Here is a 26,398-nt window from a genome sequence, read left to right on the forward strand (position 1 = left end):
GCTAGTTCTCAGGACGAGGACACGGGCACGGGAGGGACTGGGAAGCTTGCTCACGGTCATTTGGCTGTGACCTGCTTCAAACTGCTTTGTGTCACTGTGGCCCGGGGGAGAGAGGCAAGTATTGTAAGAGGAATCCTCACGTGGGCTCCACCCAGACCCCCCACCTCGCTCACGTTGTGTGGCACTGTTTTATAAGTTCAAGAAAGGAAGGAGAAACTGCACAGGGAAACTTGGAGGCTTCCGACGTTGAAGCCCCTTTTAATGTTGACATCTGTCTTTCTCTTGTCTGGCTTCACCTCTACTCTTCCTTGGGCATCTGTCCTTTCCTCTCCACTAACATGCCACATCCTCCCTATATTACTCCTTCTCCAGTCCTGGGACATTTATCCGGAACCCAGGAGGAGCCCTGAAGGCTCAGGATCCTTCCATGGAAACTTGTTGGTTTGGCCTGTTTTGTTCCCAATTATTTATTTCATGTTGACTTTGTGCCAGATGTTAGATGCTGGACATACAACAAAAAACAGAACAGACCCTGTCCCTTCCCTCTTGGAGCTTGCATTCTATTTATAGTTGAGGAAACAGAATTAATAACACAGTGAATCATGTAGTAATAATGGTGACTAGTGCCATAAAGAGAGATATAAGATGATGCAAGAGTGTGTAATAGGAGTCATAGGAGTCTGTGGGGTCAGGGTGACTTTTTTTTTTTTTAGTAAGAGGAGGGGAAATAAGAGAGACAGACTCTGCCATGTGCCTCAACCAGAATCACCCAGCAACACCCTTCTGGGGCCGATGCTCGAATCAACCAAGCTATCCTCAGTGCCTGGCGGACACTCCAACCAACCAAGTCATTGGCTGTGAGAGGGGAAGTGGGGGTGGGGAAGAGAAGCAGATGGTCGCTTCTCATGTGTGCCCTGACCAGGGATCGAACCCGGGACATCTGCATGCCAGGCCAATGCTCTACCCACTGGGAAAACTGGCCAGGGCCAGGGATGGCTTCTTTGAGGAAGTAATGTTTAGGAAGAGGCCTGAGGGTGAAGCAGGAGTGAGCTGGGGAAAGAGCTGGAAAGAGTGTTCAAAGGCCCTGAGGAGGGCTGGAGCGTGGTGGCCAGCATGGCTGGAGCACAGTAAGCAAGAGGCAAGGTACTAGAGAGACTGGAGAAATGGGCAGAGGGCACAGGCCAGCCCGGGCAGGGCGCTGCAGGCCCCAGCAAGGAACTGGATTTTATTTGTAGAATCCAGAATTTGCAGCAAGAAAATACAGCAGTTGGATTTGTGTTTTAAGATCACTCTAGCCCTGTCTGGGTAGCTCAGTTGGTTAGAACATCGTCCCACTACGCCAAGGTTGCAGGTTCGATCCCTAGTCAGGGCACATACAAGAATCAACCAGTGAATGCATAAATAAGTGGCACAACATATAAATATTTCACTCTCTCACTCCCTCCCTCCCTCTCTCCTTCCCTCTCTCCCTCCTTTCCTCTCTCCCTCCCATTCTTTCTCTCTAAAGTTAATAAATAAATTTTAAAAAATTTTTAAATGAAGATTAATCTGGCTGCTGAATGGACAGTGTCCTCGAGGAGGCCGGGAGCGGAAGGAGGGACGCTGGGAGGCGTGAGAGGCAGGACAGGCAGGACATGACCTTGACTGGAGGCGTGAGAGGCAGGACAGGCAGGACGTGACCCTGACTGGGGTTCGGTGGGAGGCGGTGGACAAGGATTCAGGTCAAGACCAGACACTTGTATTTTGATAGCAGCTCAATTACTGCCTTTCTGTGGGGCAGTGAGTAAATCACAGAACATCTCTAGATGGTCATCTCTCCATTTCTACAGAGAAGAAATGTCCTCCCCCCTCTCCCAGGGATGTCATGGACACTGAGATCCAGGCCCATTACGATCTGTGTCGCGGAAACACAGTTGTTTTAGTAACAGCCCACATCCTGCCTTGCTGAGAGGTAATGATTTCTGGACTTTCCATGCAGGCCCCGCAGAGAGAGAAACCCTTTCTTCGCTTGAGTAGGAACTGATGGAGTGAGCCAGACCTGCCCCTGGGCGGGTCAGTCACGCTGTCTATGAGGACGCCGAGGGAGGCTGGCTATCTTAACCCACACCTTCCCTCTCCTTCCAGCTTTAATCCTCTCTAGCTTTACCTCTGATGCCAATGCTGTCGTCTAATGATTTGGGCACATAATTTGTACCCTAAAATAACATTGATTGGACTGTAAAATGCCTGTTGCCTGGCTCTGACAGTGGTACTTCTAGGAGATTTGAATATAAGAATGGGAGACTTTGTTCTTAGTTTTAGAATTCTAGCTGTAATACAATTATTAGCTTCTTTTTTATCCTTTTGATTGCTTGAGTCTAAGAGACATTTTCATGTCTGTACTTTTCTCTCATATGCTTTGTCAATGTTTAACAAAGAGCAGTGCCTGATTGTCCTTTTTTTTTTGTGACAGAGACAGAAAGGGACAGATACAGACAGACAGGAAGGGAGAGAAATGAGAAGCATCAACTCTTCGCTGCTGCTCCTTAGTTGTTCATTGATTGCTTTCTCATATGTGCCTTGACCAGGGTGGTTACAGCAGAACGAGTGACCCCTTGCTCAAGCCAGCGACCCTGTGCTCAAGCCAGCAATCTTGGGTTTCAACCCAGTGACCTTTGGGCTCAAGCCAGTGACCATGGGGTCATATCCGTGACCCCACGCTCAAGCCAGCGACCCCATGCTCAAGCTGGTGAGCCTGCATTCAAGCTGGATGAGCCCACCGCACCTAAGCTGGCAACATTGGGGCCCCGAACCTGGGTCCTCTGCATCCCAGTCTGATGCTCTATCCACTGCGCCACTGCCCGGTCAGGCCCGATTGTTTTTACATCTATACTTTCCCCCCACTTTTTCTCCCTAGGACCCAACATCGCTTTGCATACACTGAATCATTTGAAGGTGGCAGCTTGGGGCAGTAGAAAGCTTGGGACTGGGTGTGAATTCAGAGTTACCAGTTATAACCTGGATAACAAAGGACAAGTCACTTAACCTCACTTGTTGAGCCTCCAGTTCCTCATCTGTGTAATGGGAACAGTCAGACCTATTTAACAGGGTTCTCGTGAAGATTATTGAAAATGATATAGCTCAGGCCAGATAGTTTAGTTCATTAGAGCATCATCCTCACACACCAAGAATCAACTAATAAATGCATGAATAAGTGGAACAACAGATCAATGTTTCTTTCTGAAATCAATAAAAAGAAAGAAAAGAAGAAAACAAGATAGGTAAAGCATCCAGAATAATGCCTGAACTATAGGAGGCACATCATCTAATTCCTGCCCCTGGAATTAGGCATCCGGAGAGTTTGACAAGCAGAGCTTACGAGATCTCCAAGCACCCTGGGCTGAGCTTTTCAATTACTGAAAAGATCCCCTTCTGAGCGGGAAAACTTTCTGGTCACCAGGTCTCAAAGGATTTGAAAGATTTCAGCCACCACTGCCCAAGCTCTGGTCCTGTTCTTTTCCCCTCAAACCTATAAACTCGGGTTTGGCAGACCAGGTTTAGAAGTTAGCACCAAAGCTAGGAAGAAAACTAATGCTTTACGCATTGTGTTACCATCAGGTCGAGGATGTTTATTGACCGATCCAGAATTCCACGGTGGAAATACAAGTGGATTTTGTTTTAAATAGGCTGGATCATTTGACCCTTGGCCATGTTATCTACCTCTCCCTGTTTACCTGTTTTCACCTGTCACAAACGCCTGTCCATCACTAATAAGCTTAGGCCAGTGAACGGGCTGAGGTGGACGGAGGTCCCATCCGACTGTGCTGGGCACCCGCCCCCCCCCCCCCAGCTCGGCTCCGTCTTCTCCCTCCTCCCTGCCCAGCCTGCAGAGCGGGAGAGGAGGGCTCCCAGCAGCCCCTTCCCCAGCACGGGAGGAGGGCGCATGGGGTGGGGAGGGGGGTGACTCACAAAGTGCAGTTATCGGTGGACGAGTTGATGCTGTCGTCGATCTCCATGTTGGCTGAGAAGCTGGCAAAGCCGTGGGGCAGCTCATCCCACTCGTCAAACCGGATGCCTGTGCCGAGGGAGTAGCGGCCCTCAGCGCAGGGCTTACACGACTGGTCCTTCATGTCCAGAAACTCCCCAGTTTTACAAGAAAAGGCTGGAACACAGAGCAAGGAAAGGGTGGGGTGGTGAGGCTGCCGCCACCCCCAGCGAAGTGGGTGGGCTGCGGGCACCCTAAAGGGAGGAGCAGAGGACGGAGAGCGAGGCATTTGGGCCACTGAGAGTTAGAGCCAGGGCATGTCTGTATGATCCCATGACCATGGAGTGTCCAGGCAGGCCAATCCGTAGACACGGACAGTAACCCTGTGGGGCCAGGCACCTGGGGGAGGAGGCGTGGGGCGAGACTGCGAGGGACTGGATGTTTCTTTCTGGGGTGATGATAATGACTGAGAATAGATAGCGGTGATGGTGATGTAATTCTGTGACTATTCTAAAAATTCGTAAATTTTACACCTTGAAGGATGACATGTAAATGATATCTCAATAAAGCTGTTATTTAAAAAAGAAAAAGATTTAGGGCTGTAGAAGCTCTGCCTTGCTGAGCGACTTGCTTCCTAAGGGAGTAGCTGTGGCCGTTCTGAGACCTTTCCAGTGAGGGAGACCCCGTGTCTGCCCTGCGACCCCTCTGAATGGCGCCTGCCCCTCAGAGCCTGGCACTTCCCCCTGTGTGCCTGGCCGCTGTCTGCCCTGCGACCCCTCTGAATGGTGCCTGCCCTTCAGAGCCTGGCACTTCCCCCTGCGTGCCTGGCCGCTGTCTGCCCTGCGACCCCTCTGAATGGCGCCTGCCCCTCAGAGCCTGGCACTTCCCCCTGTGTGCCTGGCCGCTGTCTGCCCTGCGACCCCTCTGAATGGCGCCTGCCCCTCAGAGCCTGGCACTTCCCCCTGTGTGCCTGGCCGCTGTCTGCCCTGCGACCCCTCTGAATGGCGCCTGCCCCTTCAGAGCCTGGCACTTCCCCCTGTGTGCCTGGCCGCTGTCTCCCCTGCGACCCCTCTGAATGGCGCCTGCCCCTCAGAGCCTGGCACTTCCCCCTGTGTGCCTGGCCGCTGTCTCCCCTGCGACCCCTCTGAATGGCGCCTGCCCCTTCAGAGCCTGGCACTTCCCCCTTGCGTACCTGGCCGCTGTCTGCCCTGCGACCCCTCTGAATGGCGCCCGCCCCTCAGAGCCCGGCACTTCCCCCCTGTGTGCCTGGCCGCTGTCTGCCCTGCGACCCCTCTGAATGGCGCCTGCCCCTTCAGAGCCTGGCACTTCCCCCTTGCGTGCCTGGCTGCTGTCTCCTTTCTGGTTCCGCTGCCACCATGCTCGCCGGGAGTCTCTGACAGATTAGCCCAACTTCTGCAGTGTCCTCCTCACTATACAGTTCCCTGTTTCTTGTTGCTGCTCACTTTGTAGTCAGAAGTATCATTCTAAAACATTGGTATGTACCGTTACTCCTGTTATTTAAAAAATAAGAAGGTACCGTCCTTCGGTTAGAGGGTTGAGCTCTGAGCCTGGCATTCAGTCTCGCACACTCTTCCCTCAACCTAGTTTTCCAGCCTGTCTCCACCACAGACCGTTCTGCACCCCAGCCCCGTCCACCCCCTGGTCCGTGTTGCCTTATCCCAGGTCTCATGGTCTTCTGTCTCCCAACTTGGCTTAAGTGGTTCTGATCTCTAATAAGCGTTCACAGCTCCCCCTCTTTTTCACCTCGTATTAACGCATCGTATTGATGGGAGCCTCCCACTAGGCTCTGAGCTCTCCCAGCGACGGTGGCTCAGTGAGCGACACAGACATGGCAGGAGCTCCATAAAGGTTTTGGCTGAAAATTGAATGGACTTGTGCACATGGGAGGGGGCTCAGTAAAGCTGGTCTGGTTAACTGAAGATGGCTCATTTGTTTCCATTAGTCACACCTCAGTTCAAATCACCAAGTATTTATTTGTTCACTTACTGAACCAGGCACTGTGCTGCTTTTATTTGAGAATGATTTTTTAAAAGATTTTACTTATTGATTTTACAGAGAGAGGAGAGAGAGGGGCAGGGAGCGAGAAGTATCACCTCCTAGCTGATTCACTTTAGTTGTTTACTGATTGATTACTTTGTGTATGTATGTGCCTTGACCGGGCAAGCCCAGGGTTTCGAATCAACAACCTCAGCGTTCCGGGTCCCTGCTCTGTCCACTGCGCCTCTATAGGCCGGGCTTGTTTTAGAATTTAAATGTCCTCAGTCTCCTTTCCAAAGTCTTCAAGTGTTCCTTGAATCTCATCCCTGATTTTTATTGTTACTCCCGCTGTGTCTCCATAAAGAACAGTGCAGGGGAAGGAGAGGCCGATTGTAGAGAAGTTCTTTCTGACTAGGGAGTCACAGAGGTGGGGACAGGAGCTGCAGGCAAGTCACCGCCTTGCTGACTGCACAGTCCGCGCCACAGTAAGGGGAAGTTCTTGTTCCCTGAAGTGATGCCCAGTGCCTTTCAAAGGTCTGTCTCTGCAGAAATCAATCTTCTCTGGCTTCCTTTTCAAGAACGACGGCAAATCGCTATCTTTCCTAATGACTGACTATGGCTGGTGAGCGTGCACTGAAGAGATGCAGAGGCAAAAAAGAAAATGTACACACCCTGAAAAAATATCTGAGTGGTGCACAGCTGGAATTACGTATACTTTATACCCTAATGGGATTTAAATAAGTAAAAAAAAAATAGCAAATCAGATAGCCACTTTGCATTTATAAAATAACCTTTCTGCACCAAATCTCACAATGGTTGGGGACCCGGATGAACTGGGGGAAAGATCTGGTGGCTGAAGACAGCTGCACTACCAGGAAGGGCCTGGCTCGCGTGGCAGGGGGCTCGGGGCAGAGGCCAGAGCTGAGCGACAGGGGGCCCCCCGGAGCGGAGCGGGATGGCTGCTTACAGCACTCGGTGCCCTTGATGGGGTCGGGGAGGCTGGTGCACAGGCCCGGGGTGTGGGGCACGGCGACTCGCCACCTGGAGCCCGTGCTGTCACACGCGGTGTACTCGTAGTGGTACTCGGACTGCAGGGGAGAGAACAGTGGACACACATTAAAACTGCACAGGAGCGGTGATCACACAGCGACAGCTCTCACCCCCTCACCCACTTCCTGCCCGCACCGTGGCTACTGACCCTCATCAGCACAGTGACGGGCCGGGGACCCTGGAGGGAAACAAGACATCATGGCATTATAACTCTCTCTCTCCACCCAGCCATGGTCTAGTTCTATTATTATTATTATTATTTTGGCATGATTCTCTTTTGCTGTTGTGTGTAACTAATGTCCTGATATACCAGAGAATTGTAGGAAGGTAACTAAAAAAACAGACTAGAAACAGGTAGAGTTTTTCTTATCCCAAACTATAGAATTTATGACCAAGGACTGGTCCATAAACACTCTCCAAAGGATTGTCTTAGAAGCTGATTTCTTCTTCCCTGTATTCTTCATGCTCCCTTCTGCCCAGAGAGACTATGGATTCCCACCTCCCGTTTCATGAAAACACCCTATTTAGGCAGGCAGGGGATGTACTCTCCTCCTATGGGTCTGTTCATGCCCGATTTCTCTGTGGAATGGGAAACTCACAGTTCAGTTGCTTTACCCAAACTGAGAATAAATAACAACAACACAGCCAAATCAACTACTAAGTAGAACAACAAAAACAATAAAAAGCACTCCTCGGGAGAAAGAAAACAGAATGGATGTGCCAGCTGCCCCGCACACTCACTTATCCTCTTACATCGTGTGATAAACAATAGAGCACAGACTTCATCGGATTTTGGTTTCAGCAAGTACTTTGCAATCTGCACTAAAACAATATTCAGCACAGAACTACTTTGTATAATTGTGTTTATAAGAAAAATAGATTTAACCCTAGCCCTGGCCGGTTGGCTCAGTGGTAGAGCGTCGGCCTGGCGTGCAGGGGACCCGGGTTCGATTCCCGGCCAGGGCACATAGGAGAAGCGCCCATCTGCTTCTCCACCCCCCTCCCCTCCTTCCTCTCTGTCTCTCTCTTCCCCTCCCGCAGCCAAGGCTCCATTGGAGCAAAGATGGCCTGGGCACTGGGGATGGCTCCTTGGCCTCTGCCCCAGGCGCTAGAGTGGCTCTGGTCGTGGCAGAGCGACGCCCCGGAGGGGCAGAGCATTGCCCCTGGTGGGCGTGCCGGGTGGATCCCGGTCGGGCGCATGCGGGAGTCTGTCTGACTGTCTCTCCCCGTTTCCAGCTTCAGAAAAATAAAAAAATAAAATAAAATAAAATAGATTTAACCCTTTGAGCAGTACAAACGTTCATGTGCGTCCTCATGCCTCCTGACCTTCCAGAGTACGACTATACAAAAATTTTTATTTTAAAAATGTGTAAGGCGACATTAAAAAAAGGCAAATGTATGTTCTTCTTGTTTCCATAAATTAGTTATCAAACAAACATGATTTTAAGTTAATAAAACTGGAACTGGAACTAATTTTATTTTTGGAAAAAAAAAAAAACTCACTCCCGGGGTCAGCGAGCATGAAAAAAAACTCACTACTCAAAGGGTTACTGACCCTTGGGACCCATCTGAAAGCACAATCGCATAACACGTATAAATGCAAGGAGCTGAGCCTGAGACTGCGCCAGTTAACGTCAAAACGCGTCAGACCCAGAGGAGACGGCTTCACCTTTGGAAGAAGTGAATGTGCTGCCTTTCATCTATTCTAAGAAGCCAATTTCACTCTTTAACATCTGTGAAATCAAGATGTTTGGCTTATAACTGACACAGCGAAGAAGCATTGTGTCATGTTCTACCTGGTAGAGCCTTTTCCTACTTTGTGGTACATAAAAAACGATGTGTCTTAGAAGCAGAGGCGTCTCAGACTTGTGGAAATACGATAAACATGTTTCTCGAGCTGCAGTTTTAGACACTTGGGATAATAAGAGAACAATTGTAGAGCTCCGTTTTTAATTTCCTCTTATTAGAAATATTTGCCAAATATATATTGTATGCCCACCACTTATAGGTACCAGATGTTGTGCCCCGTGTGGCTCAGGACAGCCACACATAAACACAGCGCTTTCTTCCAGAGAGAAAGGATGCAGAGGACAAGGGGACAGTTTGGGGAACTGTGAGCCTAACTTCTGATGAGAATCTCCGGCTTTCTTTTAGTTGTCTGCGTCATCTAGAAAAGAATACCAGGATGGGAATTCTTGGTGCCTCGGCTAACATCTCTTGGAGTCTATTTCCCCCCATAATTTCATTCTTTTCCTAAATAGGGCCATTCCACATATATTAATTCCAGGTCTAAAAATAATGCTCTATAAAAGGCTTTGCTGCAAGAATGAGGGGTGAAGCCTGACCAGGCGGTAGAGCAGTAGATAGAGCGTTGGACTGGGATGTAGAGGACCCAAGTTCGAGACCTCAAGGTCGCCAGCTTGAACACAGGCTCATCTGGTTTGAGCAAGGCTCACCAGCTTGAGCCCAAGGTCACTGGCTAGGGCAAGGGGTCACTCGGTCTGCCGTAGCCCCCCCCCAATCAAGGCACATATGAGAAATCAATCAATGAACAATTAAGGTGCCACAACGAAGAATTGATGTTTCTCATCTCTCTCCCTTCCTGCCTGTCTGTCCCTATCTGTCCTTTTCTGTCTCTGCCACAAAAAAAAAAAAAAAGATTGAGGGGTGAAATCCACAGTACGTAAATGAAATGGAGAACTGAGTGCCGCAGGCAGAGAGGGTCTGATGTTCTGCCTGTGAACATGATCATGCCAGTCATTTGCATACGCATTCGCAGTTCCAAACACCGGCTCATTTGCTCTTCAGTCTCCCCTTGAGACAAGCAGAGCAGGGCTGTTCCCTTCACTGTAGAGATGAGGAAACACTCTCAATGGGGCGAAGAGTCTTGTCCAAAGTCACACAGCTGGTACATCACTGAGAGAGAAGACGCCAGGCCTTTTCACCGGGAATCCTCCGCCCTCATCCCTCGAATCAAACAGACTCACACTGGGCCAAATTTAACAGCCACATCTCAAAATTAAATAAGAAAGTGTTGGTTGTCTGTCAGAAGCCAGACTCACTTCTGAGGCTTAGAATTGGTGCTAAAACGTCTAATCTGTCCGAGCAGATAATTTCAGTTCACTCTGACTGCATCTGGTCTTTTGGAGACACGGGGACCAAATCTATTTCTTTCATGGTCCTTCATGGGACCCACTCAGGACGGGGGAAGGTTTGCTGGGAAAATGGTGGTTCCAAGCTTTGGAAAATTTCATCATGTGCTCATTGATTTCGTGTCACTTGGGGATATTTACATCGTCCAGGTGGCTGGCTCTGCTGCAGCTGTTTCAGGTCTGAACTGCACTTTGTGATCTCAGCATTCAAGGCACCAGCTTAGGCAGATAGTTAGACCAGAGAGGTGACTGACGGCGGTCCTCAGTATACTCTGTGAACAAGTCAATTCCCTGACAGTGCCTCAGCTTACCCAGAGAGCTGTCTTTGTATGTGTATAGTCTGCATAAGGCACAGATTCACAAAGGAGAGACACAAATAGATTCAGTGCGCATGCCCAGCGCACAAGTCCTCGCTCCCCCTGCACAATGGTACGACACATATCCAAATCACAGTTTTAAATGGGACACAGTCGGCAATGGCTGCTGCCTGTTCCTCGGGAAAAAGAACGGTTTGGAAATGAGGGCGGCCCTCCCCTGAATCACCCATCCACGTGCAGTGCTGCCAGGGAGCATGAGAAAGAAGGGAGAAAACCTCAAGGCTTGGATCTGCCTTGACAAATAGTGAGCGATCTATAGCAGCGCTAACCTTTTGGCCCCGGAAGGATTTACTCAGACCCACATGTTTTAGTCCTGGCTGTCGAGGAATTGAGTGGACTGCAGAAATGATAAAATAATGGCCAAGTCAGGACGGTGCCTCTGGATGGAAGTGTGTCCTTCCTTCCACACCCCCTCCCATTCTTTCAAAATAACATGTCTTAGTATTTTAAATGATTCTCACAGTAATAGATTAGAGACTGGTGGTAATCTATGACTGGGTGCTCAAGAGGCATTTGGTTGTTGTTCGCTGTGGAAGACGTATAAAGTATAAGCTGATGGGCCGGTGGCAGAGGGATGCTTGCTAGGCGGTGTGCCCTGTCCTGGGGCTGATCTGTTCCCAGAGGCGGTGCCCTTTTCCACGGGCAATAGGTTAGTCGTGGGCATAAACAAGACGACACAAGTTAAGCACAGCAGGTTTCTTGATCTTCAAAACAGCCTAATGAAGTGGGTACTATTATTGTACCACTTTATAGGCGCAAAAACTGAGGCATTGAGAGGTGGAGGAATTTGTAGAGAACCCAAGCCATTTGCTCACGCAGCTCCGCCAGGAGATGGCCAAGCTCAGACCGAACCGAGGCAGACCCTGAGTCTGGAGCCTGTGTCCAGGCTGCTGGGGTTGAGGGCAGCTTGTGAGGGGACAGTCACCCTCAGAGTGTGTCTGGGGCCAGCACTGGCTCTCAAGCTGCAGAATACTTTGCAAGGAAAGCCAAAGGTACAAAAATAAGCTTTGCAAACGGCGCAAAGGCAGAAGGAGTCGAGCTCAGAGCGTGTGGATGGGAAGGCTGAGAGGCACCGTACACCCATTGGAGGACCTCCCCTGTCCTGGGTGTTGGTGGATTTTGCCTGCCCAGCATGCTCTGCCCCTCTGGCAACAGAGCCCCTGTGGGAGGATGGATCCCCTCCTTCTTATATTCGGTCCTGGTGGAATTGTCCACTGAGGTGGGCCATGCTCCTCCGCCAAGATACGGACACATGCCCACACGAGGCCAAGGAGATGCCCTCCCTGGGTAGGTGGGAGGTGGATGGGGGGTGAGGACACAGCCATGAGTAGGGACCTGAGGCGGGTGGGAAGTGAGGAAAGGAGGGGGCAGGAAAGGGTCCTCAGGGAAGTGACCTTCAAGGGGGTCACTTGATTGGTCAGTTGACTCCTCTGAGCCTCAGTCTTCTCATCTATAAAATGAGAAAGTGGGTACTATGACAATTTCTAATTTCTAAGATTTCTTCCAGTCCCACTGTCACGTTCTATAGCTCATACTTGCACGGACATGTGTTCTTCCTTCCACCTTTCCCTCCTCCCTTCAAAATTATACCTCTCAGTTTCAAAAATGATTTTCAAAGTAATACATGTTAATTCTAGAAAAGATGAAAATATAGGCTAGAATAAAAAAAGAAAATCTGCTATAAGCCCATTGAGCAGAGATCAGTATCTATAATATTTTAGTGTACTTCTTTTTTTTTTTTACAGAGTCAGAGAGAGGGATAGACAGGGACAGACAGACAGGAATGGATGATGAGAAGCATCAATCATTAGTTTTTCGTTGCGCACTGCGACACCTTAGTTGTTCATTGATTGCTCTCTCATATGTGCCTCGACCGTGGGCCTTCAGCAGACCGAGCAACCCCTTGCTTGAGCCAGCGACCTTGGGTCCAAGCTGGTGAATTTTTGCTCAAACCAGATGAGCCCGCGCTCAAGCTGGCGACCTCAGGGTCTCGAACCTGGGTCTTCTGCATCCCAGTCCAACGCTCTATCCACTGTGCCACCGCCTGGTCAGGCTTTAGTGTGCTTCTTAACTGATTCTTTTATATATATATGTGTATACATGTATAAAAACAAAATGAAGATCATATGGTATGTAGTTATGTATTGTGATTTTTGGGTTTCTTTTACATTTTAGGTCACATTTTCCTATGTCTTTAATTGTGGCACCACAGTTTCTTTAACCATTCTCCTGTTGCCGGACATGGGCTTCTGTCCAGTTTTTCCTTATTTTAAATAGCACTACAGTGAGCCTTTCTGTGTATCACTGGTTATTTCCTTTGGGTAGATTTCTGGAAGTGGAATTACTACGATAAAGGATATGAGTTTCTTTAAGATTCTTGATCAAGAAGAGAGATTTCTAGAGAAAACAAATATTTCTAAGTCTTTTTAATTTCTTTTTTCTGTCATGGCAAATTTCAAATGTTTATTTTTCGGAAACAGAACACAGTGACCCCCCTTGCATGTCCCCATCACCCAGCATCAGTACTTACCAGCTCTGCCATTCCTGCTCATTTACCTCCCCCAGTCCTCCCTATTTGAAATTGCTTTGGTTTTTTTTTCCCTAGAGACAGAGTCAGAGAGAGGGATAGAAAGGGACAGACAGACAGGAACGGAGAGATGAGAAGCATCAATCATTAGTTTTTCCTTGTGCATTGTGACACCTTAGTTGTTCCTTGATTGCTTTCTCATATGTACCTTGACTGCGGGCCTTCAGCAAACCGAGTAACCCCTTGCTCGAGCCAGCGACCTTGGGTCCAAGCTGGTGAGCTTTTGCTCAAACCAGATGAGCCTGCACTCAAGCTGGTGACCTCGGGGTCTCAAACCTGGGTCCTCTGCATCCCAGTCTGATGCTCTATCCACTGCGCCACTGCCTGGTCAGGCTGAAGTTGTTATTTTTATATGTTTTGTTTTTTAAGATAAAAATTGTGTATGCTGAAATCCACAGATCTTAACTGCACAGTTTGGGTCAGTGGGTACACTTGAGTAAAACACCTAAGGGACTGAGAATCACTGCCCAGAGGCCGCTGGGGGAGGGGACAACACCCTGCTGGCTCCGCCCCATGGCCAGACAAGCGGGTGTCTCACATCCGAGTCCTAGGGTCACAGAGCCACTGCTGCGGAACGTCAGCGCCACCCCGGGAAGCCGGGAATCAACACGGCTCCGTTTGTCTTGGCTGGGACGGGGCCGCATCAGGAAACAGGTTCTTGAGTAAACCCGGAATCTGACCAGAGGCCGTGCAGTCTGGAGGAGGTTATGTCCCCCCACTTCAGGCGGGTACCCCAGCTGCAGGCTCATTCCTATCTGCTCGCCGTCCCTGAAAAGCAGATCCTTTGGAGAGAATATCAAGCTGGGGGCAGGGTAGGCCAGGCAAACGCCCCAAGCTTGGTGTGCAGTGGGGTCAGTAGGTGTTTGTTGACTCAACTGCAACCACCTGTTTTCTTGAAAAGCACCTGGCTCAGACAGGAGCAGGTCCGGTCAACAGTCTCACTGTCCAAGAGAAGCTAGCCCGCTGCTGGGGGGAGGACTGGGCCAGGCGACTTCTCACAGAACATGGGAAACCGCGGAGAAATGTCAGAATCAGATCGTAAGACTTTCTCTTAGGCAGCCCGAGCTGGACGGCTTCCCAGATCCCTGTTCTTTGTTTCTGGAGTGCCCTCAGTCAGGTTTAGGTTTTGGCTGAGGCTCAGGGCACAGTGACCTTGCTTTGTCATATTATGAAGAGTAGTGTAGAAGGCACAGGACCCTTCCTATTGCTCTCCAGCCAGTGGTCGGATGGGGGAGAGCAGCAGGCCTTCTCCCTCGCCTCCTCCCTCCTTCTCAGCCTCTTTAGAACTGCTGGATCATAGCAGGGGCCCCTGAGCCCTAGGACCTAGACAATCTCAGCTCCAGAGCTCTGGGGCCCAAACCTGCACCTGTGAGACCATCACAACTGCTGACTCAGTGGCAGGGGCCCCTGAGCCCTAGAACCTAGACAATCTCAGCTCCAGAGCTCTGGTGCCCTAACCCGCACCTGTCAGACCATCACAACTGCTGACTCAGTGGCAGGGGCTCCTGAGCCCTAGAACCTAGACAATCTCAGCTCCAGAGCTCTGGTGCCCTAACCCGCACCTGTCAGACCATCACAACTGCTGACTCAGTGGCAGGGGCTCCTGAGCCCTAGGACCTAGACAGCGCAGCTCCAGAGCTCTGGGGCCCAAACCTGCACCTGTGAGACCATCACAACTGCTGACTCAGTGGCAGGGGCCCCTGAGCCCTAGGACCTAGACAATCGCAGCTCCAGAGCTCTGGTGCCCAAACCTGCACCTGTCAGATCATCACAACTGCCTGGAGATCACGTTAAAAATAGAATCCTGGGCTCTGCCCCCAAGATTCTGGCTCTCCTCTAGCTCTTCTGTTTTCTCCCTCTTTCAAAACTCACTCTTCTGCCCTGGCCGGTTGGCTCAGCGGTAGAGCATCGGCCTGGCGTGCGGGGGACCCGGGTTCGATTCCCGGCCAGGGCACATAGGAGAAGCGCCCATTTGCTTCTCCACCCCCCCCCTTCCTCTCTGTCTCTCTCTCTTCCCCTCCCGCAGCCAAGGCTCCATTGGAGCAAAGATGGCCCGGGCGCTGGGGATGGCTCCTTGGCCTCTGCCCCAGGCGCTAGAGTGGCTCTGGTCGTGGCAGAGTGACGCCCCGGAGGGGCAGAGCATCGCCCCTGGTGGGCGTGCCAGGTGGATCCCGGTCAGGCGCATGCGGGAGTCTGTCTGACTGTCTCTCCCCATTTCCAGCTTCAGAAAAATACAAAAAAAACAAAAACAAAAACAAAAAACCTCACTCTTCTGTGACTAAGGACTTAAGTATTTATCCCATCTGGAAGCAAATCACATAACCCAGTCTCCCACAAGACAGGGGTCCTTGGACCACTTCCTCCATACAACCCGAGACAGAACCTTAGGTATGTGTGGAAGGGGAGAATTTTCGATATGTGCATTTTTCTGGGCAAAGGGTCTGCAGTTTTCATCAGATCCTCGAAGGAGTCTGTTCTCCACCTTCCTACATATAGAAACATTAAACTCTGTCATAAGCATTAGTAATTTAAAAATAATTTCATATCTTACCAGCCAAAGGCTGTTCATTTTTTAATAGGGGGCTGGAATACTTTAACCCAAGGATTTTCAAATTATGCTCCTGAGTCTAGGGGTTTAAAAAGCCAGTCCCCTTGATGGGCGGAGGTAGTGGTGGAGGGATTCAGGGTTCCCCTCCCCCCTTTAATGGAGCAATGTTGCTTTTTTTAAAATAAATGTTTGTTTTATTTTTTTATTTTTTATTTTTTTTACAGAGAGTCAGAGAGAGGGATAGATAGGGACAGACAGACAGGAATGGAGAGAGATGAGAAGCATCAATCATTAGTTTTTCGTTGTGACACCTTAGTTGTTCATTGATTGCTTTCTCATATGTGCCTTGACTGCAGGCCTTCAGCAGACCAAGTAAGCCCTTGCTCGAGCCAGCGACCTTGGATCCAAGCTGGTGAGCTTTCTGCAGGTATAATTTTTTTTTTTAATTTTTTTTTACAGGGACAGAGAAAGAGTCAGATAGAGGGATAGATAGGGACAGACAGACAGGAACGGAGAGAGATGAGAAGCATCAATCATCAGTTTTTCGTTGTGACACCGTAGTTGTTCATTGATTGCTTTCTTATATGTGCCATGACTGTGGGCCTTCAGCAGATTGAGTAACCCCCTGCTTGAGCCAATGAGCTTGGGTCCATGCTAGTGAGCTTTTTTGCTCAACCAGATGAGCCCATGCTCAAGCTGGCTATCCTGGTGTCTCGAACCTGGGTCCTTCTGCATCCCAGTCCGACGCTCTATCCACTGCGCCACCGCCTGGTCAGGCTGGTGAGCTTTGCTCAAACCAGATGAGCCCGCGCTCAAGCTGGCGACCTCGGGGTCTCGAACCTGGGTCCTCCGCATCCCAGTCCGACGCTCTATCCACTGCGCCACTGCCTGGTCATGCGCAATGTTGCTTTTTCAATCTCTTGTACATGTTTATTCTTCGCAGTTAAGATTTTGTTTAAATAAAAAGTTTCACACAGAGAAAAAGTTTAACACCAGAGTCTTAAGAGCAAATCGCTTTTAAAGTGGAATTATAGGCACGGAGGCAGACTCAGGGTCAAGGATGCTTTTTGGCCTTGACCCCCTGGAGTCATTTCCTTTATCTACAAGCACCCCCCCACACACACACACACACACACTCCCCAAGAGCAGGCACCAGACCCAGCAGCAGGAAGGAAACAGACCCCAAGCAGGTGGGTCCCCACTGACAATCTTCAATCTGTAGGCTGTTGCCTAGCAACACAGCGCTAGGCGCCTTAGGGCTCCCAGTCTGAAGGAAATTGGGGGAGCCTGGCCTTACATCACCCCGTCTTTCAGCATTTTCTGTTCTACTCTGGGTTTCCAGCTTCCATTTTGATCAAAACCAGCAGAGACAGTGATCGGTCACTCTGACGGGGCCTGGCCTCTTGGTTTGGCCGTGGACACATTACACAGAGCAGTTTCCGGGTCTCAGCACCTAACCGGGGCAGTTTGTGACATGCTGCTTTGGGCCAGCCTATCCGTAACTTGAGTTGCCTGTCCATCTGGGCACAGCCTTGGCCTGGGGGCTCCTGGAAGACACTGGCAGGCTAAAGAGGCGATGAGCTGGGTGTGGTGATGACAGCCACCATTTGTGAGCACATTTGAGCACCCATGCACATAAGTGCACCCGGGCTCTGGGCACTTAAGGTACGTCTTCCCGTTCAGCCCCCACAGCCCTCCCTGTATGATCCCTACTGCGGGGACCGCCCTGTTTACAGTTGTAATCTGCCCCCCTCGCCCCAGTGACCCGCACTTCCTGAATGACTTCTTTCCATAGTACTTATCACCTACAAACACACTTCATAGCTTAGTTACTCATTATGTGTGTTGTCGCTTTCTGCCCCTGCGCCACTCCAGATCAGATAGAGGTAAGCTCCGTGAGAACAGGGATCTTTGTTTTTGTACGCTGACGTGGCCCAAGTGCCCCGAACACTGCCTGACACCTAGCAGCTATCCGTGAGTGTTTGCTGAGCGACTGAGCGGAGGAGGGACAAGGTCAGGCTCCGGAGCAGCCCGGGAGCTGTGCACGGCGCTCTGGATTAGAGCCATGCCAAAACGCGATCGCCGGCCAGATAGGAGGTCTCCCAGTGCCTGGGTCCCCGCGCCCATCAAACGGGGACTCTGCTGAGACGGTTAAATAGATTACCTCCCCCCCCCCCCCAAAAAAAAAAAAAAAAAAACAAAACAGAAAAAAACGAGTAACATCAAACTCTCAGGGCAATAGGAGATTATGCTGAGGAAAGCTCATTGTAAACTGGTTTTAAAAAAAGAAGTAAAAAAGAAAAGCCGCCAGCTACTGCTCTGACCATGCCGGAGAGGGCTCACAGAGGGACACCCAGGCCCTCCTCCCTTCTTTCTGGCAGTAGGGCTGGGAGAAGGGAGCATTTCTGGCCTGAGAGCGGTGATGACAGCAGCAATGTGACCCTCTGCCCCCCCCCCCCCCACTGTTTACTGCCTGCCTGCCTCACTCTCTTCTTGCTGCGTCTTCTCATACATATGAAACGACATCTGTCCCTTTCCCACTTTTTCTGCCCTAGCAACTCCCCCGAAGCTAATCTCTCTAAAAGCAAGGCCGGTCGCTGACATTTATGACACTCAGTAACTGCGGCCTGTCCGTCAGGGGCAGAAGGCTTTGCAGTATTGCTTGTAAACATCCCTAGGATCAAGATGGCTTTGTCACTAGGAAACGAAATGTCCTTTTATAAATTCCCACCCCTTTCAGGTAGGTGAGAGTTTGGTACACACATCTGTCTACAAGGCAGGGCTTTATGAGATTATATTTCAAAGATGTGCTTTTCTTGTTTTTTAATGAGGTCAAAATGTTCCATTAAATTTTTCCACCTGAGTTTTTAATCATACATGAAAGAAACAGGTCAGTGAGGCCCTGGCCTGTGGAAAACTCTCCAGAAACGGCTTAGTGTTGTGATGTGCCAGCTGCTTGTGTCGAGAACTTGAACCTGGAGGTCGGACGCCCCGTCCGATAGGTTGGCGATCTCCTCTCCTGCAAGCCGCTCTCCGGGTTCCGGGTTGCAGCCGGAGTGAGCCACCCGAACCGCACAACAGAATGTGTCACCGCCCCACAGCCGCCCTCAGAGCAAGCGCCAGACTCCCTGCAAGCTCTCAGGGCCCTTCCCTCCCGGGCCCCTGCTGGTCCCCCAGCCATGTCTCTCTCCAGCCGGCTCTATGCCCCACCAAGCACTTTGAGATGGTGCCCACTTCACATCAGAGTAATTCAGCTAAAAGTATCCCCTGACTATGTGGTGAGGGGACACAGAATTGACCGAGGCGGTCCTGGTATAGACGGAGACCGTGCTGTGGGCTGGAGAGGCTGTGCCCTGCACCGACCTCATGCTGTAAAACTTGAGAATGACTTTCTAGACAAAAAAAGAAAGCAAAGCAGAATCATATTACCTTCTGTCAGGGAAATGAAATGAAAAAAAAATTTTTTTTTGACAGAGACAGAGAGAGAGAGATCGATAGGGACAGACAGACAGGAAGGGAGAGAGATGAAAAGCATCAGTTCTTCTTTGCGGCACCTTAGTTGTTCATTGATTGCTTTCTTGTATGTGCCTTGACCGGGGGGCTACATCAGACAGAGTGACCCCTTGCTCAAGCCAGTGACCTTAGGCTCAAGCTGGTGAGCCTTGCTCAAACCAGATGAGCCCGCGCTCAAGCCTGCGACCTCGGGGTTTTAAACCTGGGTCCTCTGTGTCCCAGTCTGATGCTCTATCCACCGTGCCACGTCCTGGTCAGGCTGAAATGAATTTTTATTAAGCATCTTTCATGGTCCTCAAACTTTGCAAATTGTATCTCTTTAAGCTTCGCAACCACTGAAAATTCCTTGACATCCAAGACTGTCTTAGCCACTGCCATGTCCCCCCTGCCGAGTAGGACCTGGCACAGCGGCAGTCAGTGAACTCAGAGGGGTAGTGTGAATTCCGCCGTTTGAAGGATGAAGAAATCTGTTCAGAGATGCTTGGGCACATGTCCCAAAGCCACACAGCTGGAAGGTGTGCTGCAGGACTGGGACCCAAGCGCATGCCCGCCTGCCGTCCAAGCTCTTGTCTTTTTAATTAAACTGAAACCAGTGGCTCTCAAAGCGTGGTCTCAGGCCTGGCAGCCCTTTGCACTGACCCACTGAGTCAGCACCTCGGGGGTGAGTGGGCAGCCCCCTGGGCTTCAGCAAGCCTTCCAGGTGACGTGATGCCCGCTGCAGTGTGGGAGCTGTGCTCTCAACCAGGAAGCTGGCAGGGCAGGGTCAAGAATGGGTGTGGAGTTACAGACTGGCTTGGCCATTTTTTTTTTGAGTCAACTTACATAGTTGCAGGACTTCTATAAACCTCTCCTTCTACTCCAACCATTGTTGCTATTTTTTTATGCTGAAAAATTACATTGCCTTTTTTTTTTTTTTTTTTTTTTTTTTACAGAGACAGAGAGTCAGGGAGAGGGATAGACGGGGGCAGACAGACAGGAACGGAGAGATGAGAAGCATCAATCATTAGTTTTTCATTGTGTGTTGCAACACCTTAGCTGTTCATTGATTGCTTTCTCATATATGCCTTGACTGTGGGCCTTCAGCAGACCGAGTAACCCCTTGCTCGAGCCAGCGACCCTGGGCTCAAGCCAGTGAGCTTTTTGCTCCAACCAGATGAGCCTGCACTCAAGTTGGAGACCTCAGGGTCTCGAACCTGGGTCTTCCGCATCCCAGTCCGACACTCTATCCACTGCGCCACTGCCTGATCAGGCTTCATTGCCTACTTTTTTTTGAAAGAAGGAAAGAGGTAATTATTTCAGCCTGAACTTTGACTTCAAGTTTCTTTCCTCTGCTGGAAATGAGACATCCTGGAAGAAGCTCGGATGAACACACCACCGAGAACTCAGCCGTGCAGCTGCAGCTGACAGTCCCCTCCAGGACGGGGCTGTCGGGATGCCGTGAAAGCCGTCAGAGGGCTTCAGAATGGTGTGGAGTAAGGAAGAAAGTGGCGCTGAGTCAGCGCCGCAGATTTCCATCTTCACAGTCATGAAAGAAAAGACTAGAAGCACAGGTGCAGCAGCGACCTGAACAGATGACCGATCCTGGCCGGTAAACAGCAGGAGACAGTCATACAAGCCAGTGGCTCACGGGACAGAGGGCCAGGACTCGAGAATCCTTTGCAGGAATGACCTGATTCTTAAAGGAAGCCACTTTTCTCCCTGAGGATCTGTCTGTTAGAAGAGGGTGGCAGCTAGCCACCAGCCACCGGGGAGAGCCTCCAAGCCCTGGGAGGCCCCGAAGGCCTGTGCAAGGCCCAAAGCAGGTTCCTGACTGCGCTTCCTCTAGAGGTTGTGAGGCTTTGCCACAGAACACCTGAAAAGCCCCCAAAGCTCAAGCCAGAGGAGGGGACAGTGCTACTGACTGGCCTGTAATGTTGTCTGTGGGGACACTGTGATGCTGTCCCTGGTGACAGAGGAGCTGGAGCTGGAGCTGGGGGAAGGGGACTGGAAGAACAGCCAGAGGCTCAGCTTCTAGCCAGCTGCCTGAGTTCACTTACCCAGACGGCTCCGCTGCACGGCGGGAAACGGAAGGCTCCTTGATGAGGTACCAAAGCCGTGTCAGCGATGCTCTGCTGCCTGCCACCCTCCCACAGCCAGCAGCCGACGGTGCTGGAGGCTCCGGCAGCCGCCACGTGGGGATGTCGGAAGGCTCCCCCGGGCCAGCCTGGAGCACCGTTGCTGGGAACTGGGTCCCCATCAGCACTTCTGGCTTTGCCAAAGCAGAAACGGCCTGGGGCCAAGGGTGTGGCTGGGTGGGAGAACCTCACCGGATTTTCAGGGAGGCCTCCGATGATCCCCCTGCTTTTCAGCAGCCTGGGAGGAAGCAGGACAAATCTTCCACCTCTGTGTTTCTGTATCTACTGATAAACAAGCCAGCTCGCTTTTTCTCCCCCTCTGAGCAGTGCCAATTTCTGTAACAGTTAACAGATAGTCACTGAACATCAGAACCCTGCTATTTCAATCTGAGACCAAATGAAATTACTCTGGCCATGTGAAGACAGACAGACGCGCAGAGGAGAAGGCCACGTGATGATGGAGACAGAGATTGGAGTGAGGCAGCTGCAACGTCAAGGAACACCAAGGACTGCTGGCAGCCACCAGAGAAGCTAGGAGGACACAAGGAAAGATTCTCCCCAGAGCCGTCAGTGAGAGCATGGCACGGCCCACACTTTGATTTTGAACTTCTGGCGTCCAGAACTGTGTGAGAATAAATTTCTGGGGTTTTTTTTTTCTTCTTTTTTTTAAAGTGTGAGGTGGGGAGGTGAAGAAAGATTCCCGCATGTGCCCCAACCAGGATCCACCCGGAAAGCTCCCTACTAGGGGATGCTCTGCCCACCTGGGGCCACTGTTCTGTTGTTCGGCAACCAAGCTATTTTAGTGCCTGAGGCAGGGCCATGGAGCCATCCTCAGTGCCAAGGCCAACTTTGCTTGAAACATTAGAGCCATGGCTGTGGGAAGGGAAGAGGGGCGGGGGGTGGAGAAGCAGATGGTCACCTCTTCTGTGTGCCCTAACTGGAAATCGAACCTGGGGCTACTGCACACTGGGCCAGCACTCTGTCCACTGAGCCAACCATCCAGGGCCTACATTTCTGTTGTTTTAATGCACTCAGCTTGTGGTGCGTTGTCACCACAGCTCTAACAAGTTCATATGAACTAGTCAGTGTCCATAGCTTATTTTTCACTTCTGATTTTCACAATAACCCTTCAAATTAAATCTGATCACTCCTTTGATAAATGAGTCTCGCAGCCAGTGAAGCTCCACCTGGGATATGAACCCAGTCTCCAGAGGCTGTGCTCTTCTGCCCACTGATCCTTCCTGTCTGGCCTCAATCCATCATGCACTTGATCTCTGAACCCATTCATCCCTGTATAGGCTGTAATGCTCCATCAGAGTTGGTTTCAGATCACACAGTAGTTGTTCTATGTCTCTCTCATTCCGCTGTGTTCAGTAAGTACTTGGGGGATTAATTATTTTACATTGGACAGGATTAAAAATTAAAAATATAAGAGAAAAATTAAGTATTTAGTGGAGAAAACATGACACTGGCTGATGATCTCCGGAGGAAATTGGTCACTGATGTTTCAAACTGGTAGTATTCTGATGGTACCTGCTCTCGAGGACCAGGTACCAGTATGGACAGTATCTGTCAATATCCTAAGAAGGATAACACACAGAAAGGGAATAGGGTGGAGGAAATGAATGTCAGAAATAATAGGGCCACAGGTGACCAGTTATTTTACTTAACAATTACAAATATATATATATTTTTTTGTTTGTTTGTTTGTTTGTTTTTGTATTTTTCTGAAGCTGGAAACGGGGAGAGACAGTCAGACAGACTCCCGCATGCGCCCGACCGGGATCCACCCGGCACGCCCACCAGGGGCAACACTCTGCCCACCAGGGGGCGATGCTCTGCCCCTCCGGGACGTCGCTCTGCCACGACCAGAGCCACTCTAGTGCCTGGGGCAGAGGCCAAGGAGCCATCACCAGCGCCCAGGCCATCTTTGCTCCAATGGAGCCTTGGCTACGGGAGGGGAAGAGAGAGTCAGAGAGGAAGGAGGGGGTGGGAGTGGAGAAGCAAATGGGCACTTCTCCTGTGTGCCCTGGCCGGGAATTGAACCCGGGTCCTCCGCACGCCAGGCCGACGCTCTACCGCTGAGCCAACCGGCCAGGGCCAACAATTACAAATATTTTTAAAAAACAGTAATTTTTTGCCCTAATGGTAGGGGTTTACTGTAGAAATAATGAGCTTCTCATTATTTGGGGTAAAAAAGTAACCTTTTAAAAATATCTATAATTTTTGAGCAACATAACTTAGCTGAGGATAAGCACCCACTCAGCAATTTTAGGGAGCCGGGGAGGATGCCTTAGGATCACCACTAAGATCCACCCAACATCAGTATTTTATGAGATCCCAATTTTCTGTCTAAACAACACCCCTCAAAGTGAACCAACATGTTGATCTCCTTGGTCTTCAGTTTCTGTTGAGCATAAAATTAAGATTTTAATAAAGATAGGATGAGATCAATGACTTAAAAAAAAACAAAAAAAAACCAAACCCGCCCTGGCCGGTTGGCTCAGCGGTAGAGCGTCGGCCTAGCGTGCGGAGGACCCGGGTACGATTCCCGGCCAGGGCACACAGGAGAAGCGCCCATTTGCTTCTCCACCCCTCCGCCGCGCTTTCCTCTCTGTCTCTCTCTTCCCCTCCCGCAGCCAAGGCTCCACTGGAGCAAAGATGGCCCGGGCGCTGGGGATGGCTCTGTGGCCTATGCCTCAGGCGCTAGAGTGGCTCTGGTCGCAACATGGCAACGCCCAGGATGGGCAGAGCATCGCCCCCTGGTGGGCAGAGCGTCGCCCCTGGTGGGCGTGCCGGGTGGATCCCGGTCGGGCGCATGCGGGAGTCTGTCTGACTGTCTCTCCCTGTTTCCAAGCTTCAGAAAAATGAAAAAACAAAAAAAAAACAAAAAAAACAAAAAAAAACAAAAAAAAAAACCCAAAGCCTTAGATTTTCCGTTGTCTACAAATTAAAAGGACGTCTGTTCTTGCGGAGAAGGCCCTGGGCCTCTGTGTGCGTGTGCAGTGAGACCGCTGTCCTGTGCTCACACTCATTCCTGTCCATCCCCTGCTCACAGATGAGGATATGTAAGCCATTGCCTGCATCGAAGACAGTCAAGTTCCTTGACCAGTCACACATTTTTCTGAAATTTTATATGATCCTTCTCCACATGGGAGATAACCCAGGACTAAAAACTATATATTCTTTTAAAAATCTGCCTTCCCCTCCCCACACCGCCCTTTGTTTTCTTCTGACTACCCGCCAACCTGTTACTTACTTTATATTTAAGCACAGCCCCTTCTAGTCTGTGGATAGCACAGGGCTCGATGTGCCGGACTCTTCCCAAGCGCCATCCTGAGCCAGAACCGCCCTGAGGAGAATCTGCACAAAGCTAGATGAACAGATAGAACTGATGCTCCCTTTATCTTTTCTCTGGGTGGGGTACTAGCCACACTTTTATTGCCGTATGATTGGGGTTGGAGAGTGAAGTAATCCATTTCAAGCAGAGAATTAGCCAATTGCAGTTTCCTGTCTAATTCAGAAACAGCTTCCTTTCTCGTTTTGCATGGAGTCAAGAGACAGGTACTCCGACTAGCGTGCAGCCTTATTACGTAAAGTCCAGTTATTACTATTATTAGACCTTTGGGAGCACCAGTAAGAGTCACGTTTAGAAAATCACATTCGAAGTCCATGACACTCTATTCATGTTTTACACTGTATTGTTCTGTGTGCCTTTTAAAACCACCTTTAATAATACATGACAAATCGAAGAACAATAAGCGACAACCTCATATTAAGCTTCTCAGACTTACGGGAATTTGAAAAATGGAGAGCTTAGGAGGCAGGAAAAAGATATTTTTCTTTCAGCAGCTGTCAAGAACTATCTGTTCTGTGCTTTATTTGGTGTGACATAGGAAAGCTTAGGAAGAAATGTGACAGATGGCACAATTTTTATCAGTTACCAGAGTGACAATACCAACTGAGGAGCTAGGAGTTTGACCAGATTATGTTCAGAAAATTTGGCAAAATGAGCCATCAGGCCCGTCTTCCCTGACTGGGACCGGCTGGCAGCCCCCTAGAGCTGGCAGGCTCCCAGCCGGGCCCTCCGTGTGGCGGAGATCCCCGGTGAGAATGTGGGTGGCAGTCCTCACAGCCAGAGCCGCCGCACACCTCCTCCTGACTGCAAATGGACAAGACGAAGGCTGTCTTTAAAATGCCGTGTGCCACCTCGACACGCCTATCGGAATGTTAACCAGACTCTTTGACCCACAATTTCTCCTTTTAAGAATTTATCCTGCAGACAGACTCAACAAGGATGCATCGATGCACGGAAGATGTGCTCTGCAGCACGGTTGCTGTATAAATGACTGAAATCGATCTTCTGTTGAGTTTCTGTTCCAATAAATGATGGTACATGCATATAATGAGTCACAGTTTGGTTGTAAGAGTAGAGGTGTAGAGCTATAGTAATGAAAAACAGTAAAATACAGCCAAGGACAGAAAGTGAAAAAGAACTAGACGGATGTGCTTGTTCAGACATAAAACACTTCAAGACTACATTTCATCAAGTGTTGACAGCGCTTAGCCTCTGGGGGTTTGCAGAGGGGAGGAGGACTTTTACTCTTCAGCTTATACCCTTTGCACAGTTTGGACTGTTAGCCTGGACAGGCAGGAAATAGCATGGTGGTCACAAGCCCAGCTGCCTGAGGTCCTGCTCTTCTACCAGCCAAGTGAACTTGGACAGGCTAGTCTCGATGCTTACTTAGCTTCGTCATCTACGAATGGGGACTCATTCAGGACACTCAGACTCTACCGTGTGGCAGGCACTGGAAATATAGAAATGAATGAAACATATAAGAATGCCAGCCCTCAAAGGGTTTCCATTCTAGTTAAAAGATGGACAATTAAGCCCTGGCCGGTTGGCTCAGTGGTAGAGCGTTGGCCTGGCATGCAGAAGTCCCGGGTTCGATTCCCAGCCAGGGCACACAGGAGAAGCGCCCATCTGCTTCTCCACCCCTCCCCCTCTCCTTCCTCTCTGTCTCTCTCTTCCCCTCCCGCAGCCGAGGCTCCATTGGAGCAAAGATGGCCTGGGCGCTGGGGATGGCTCCTTGGC

At 50.2% G+C, this 26,398-nt stretch overlaps 1 protein-coding gene across 1 annotated transcript in view; it reads right to left on the reverse strand.

Moving 5' to 3' along the window:
- The window catches only part of ELAPOR1 (endosome-lysosome associated apoptosis and autophagy regulator 1), a 74,822-nt gene that overhangs the window by 28,643 nt on the left and 19,781 nt on the right, over positions 1–26,398 (reverse strand). The window contains exons 2-3 of the mRNA XM_066352665.1: positions 6,930–7,050; positions 3,949–4,141 (exon numbers count right to left, since the gene is read on the reverse strand). Coding sequence (XP_066208762.1) covers positions 3,949–4,141; positions 6,930–7,050 — 314 coding nt within the window. The remainder of the gene's footprint in view (positions 1–3,948; positions 4,142–6,929; positions 7,051–26,398) is intronic.

The sequence above is a fragment of the Saccopteryx leptura genome, chromosome 11 (genome assembly GCF_036850995.1).
Source record: "Saccopteryx leptura isolate mSacLep1 chromosome 11, mSacLep1_pri_phased_curated, whole genome shotgun sequence".
Classification (NCBI taxonomy): Eukaryota; Metazoa; Chordata; class Mammalia; order Chiroptera; family Emballonuridae; genus Saccopteryx; species Saccopteryx leptura.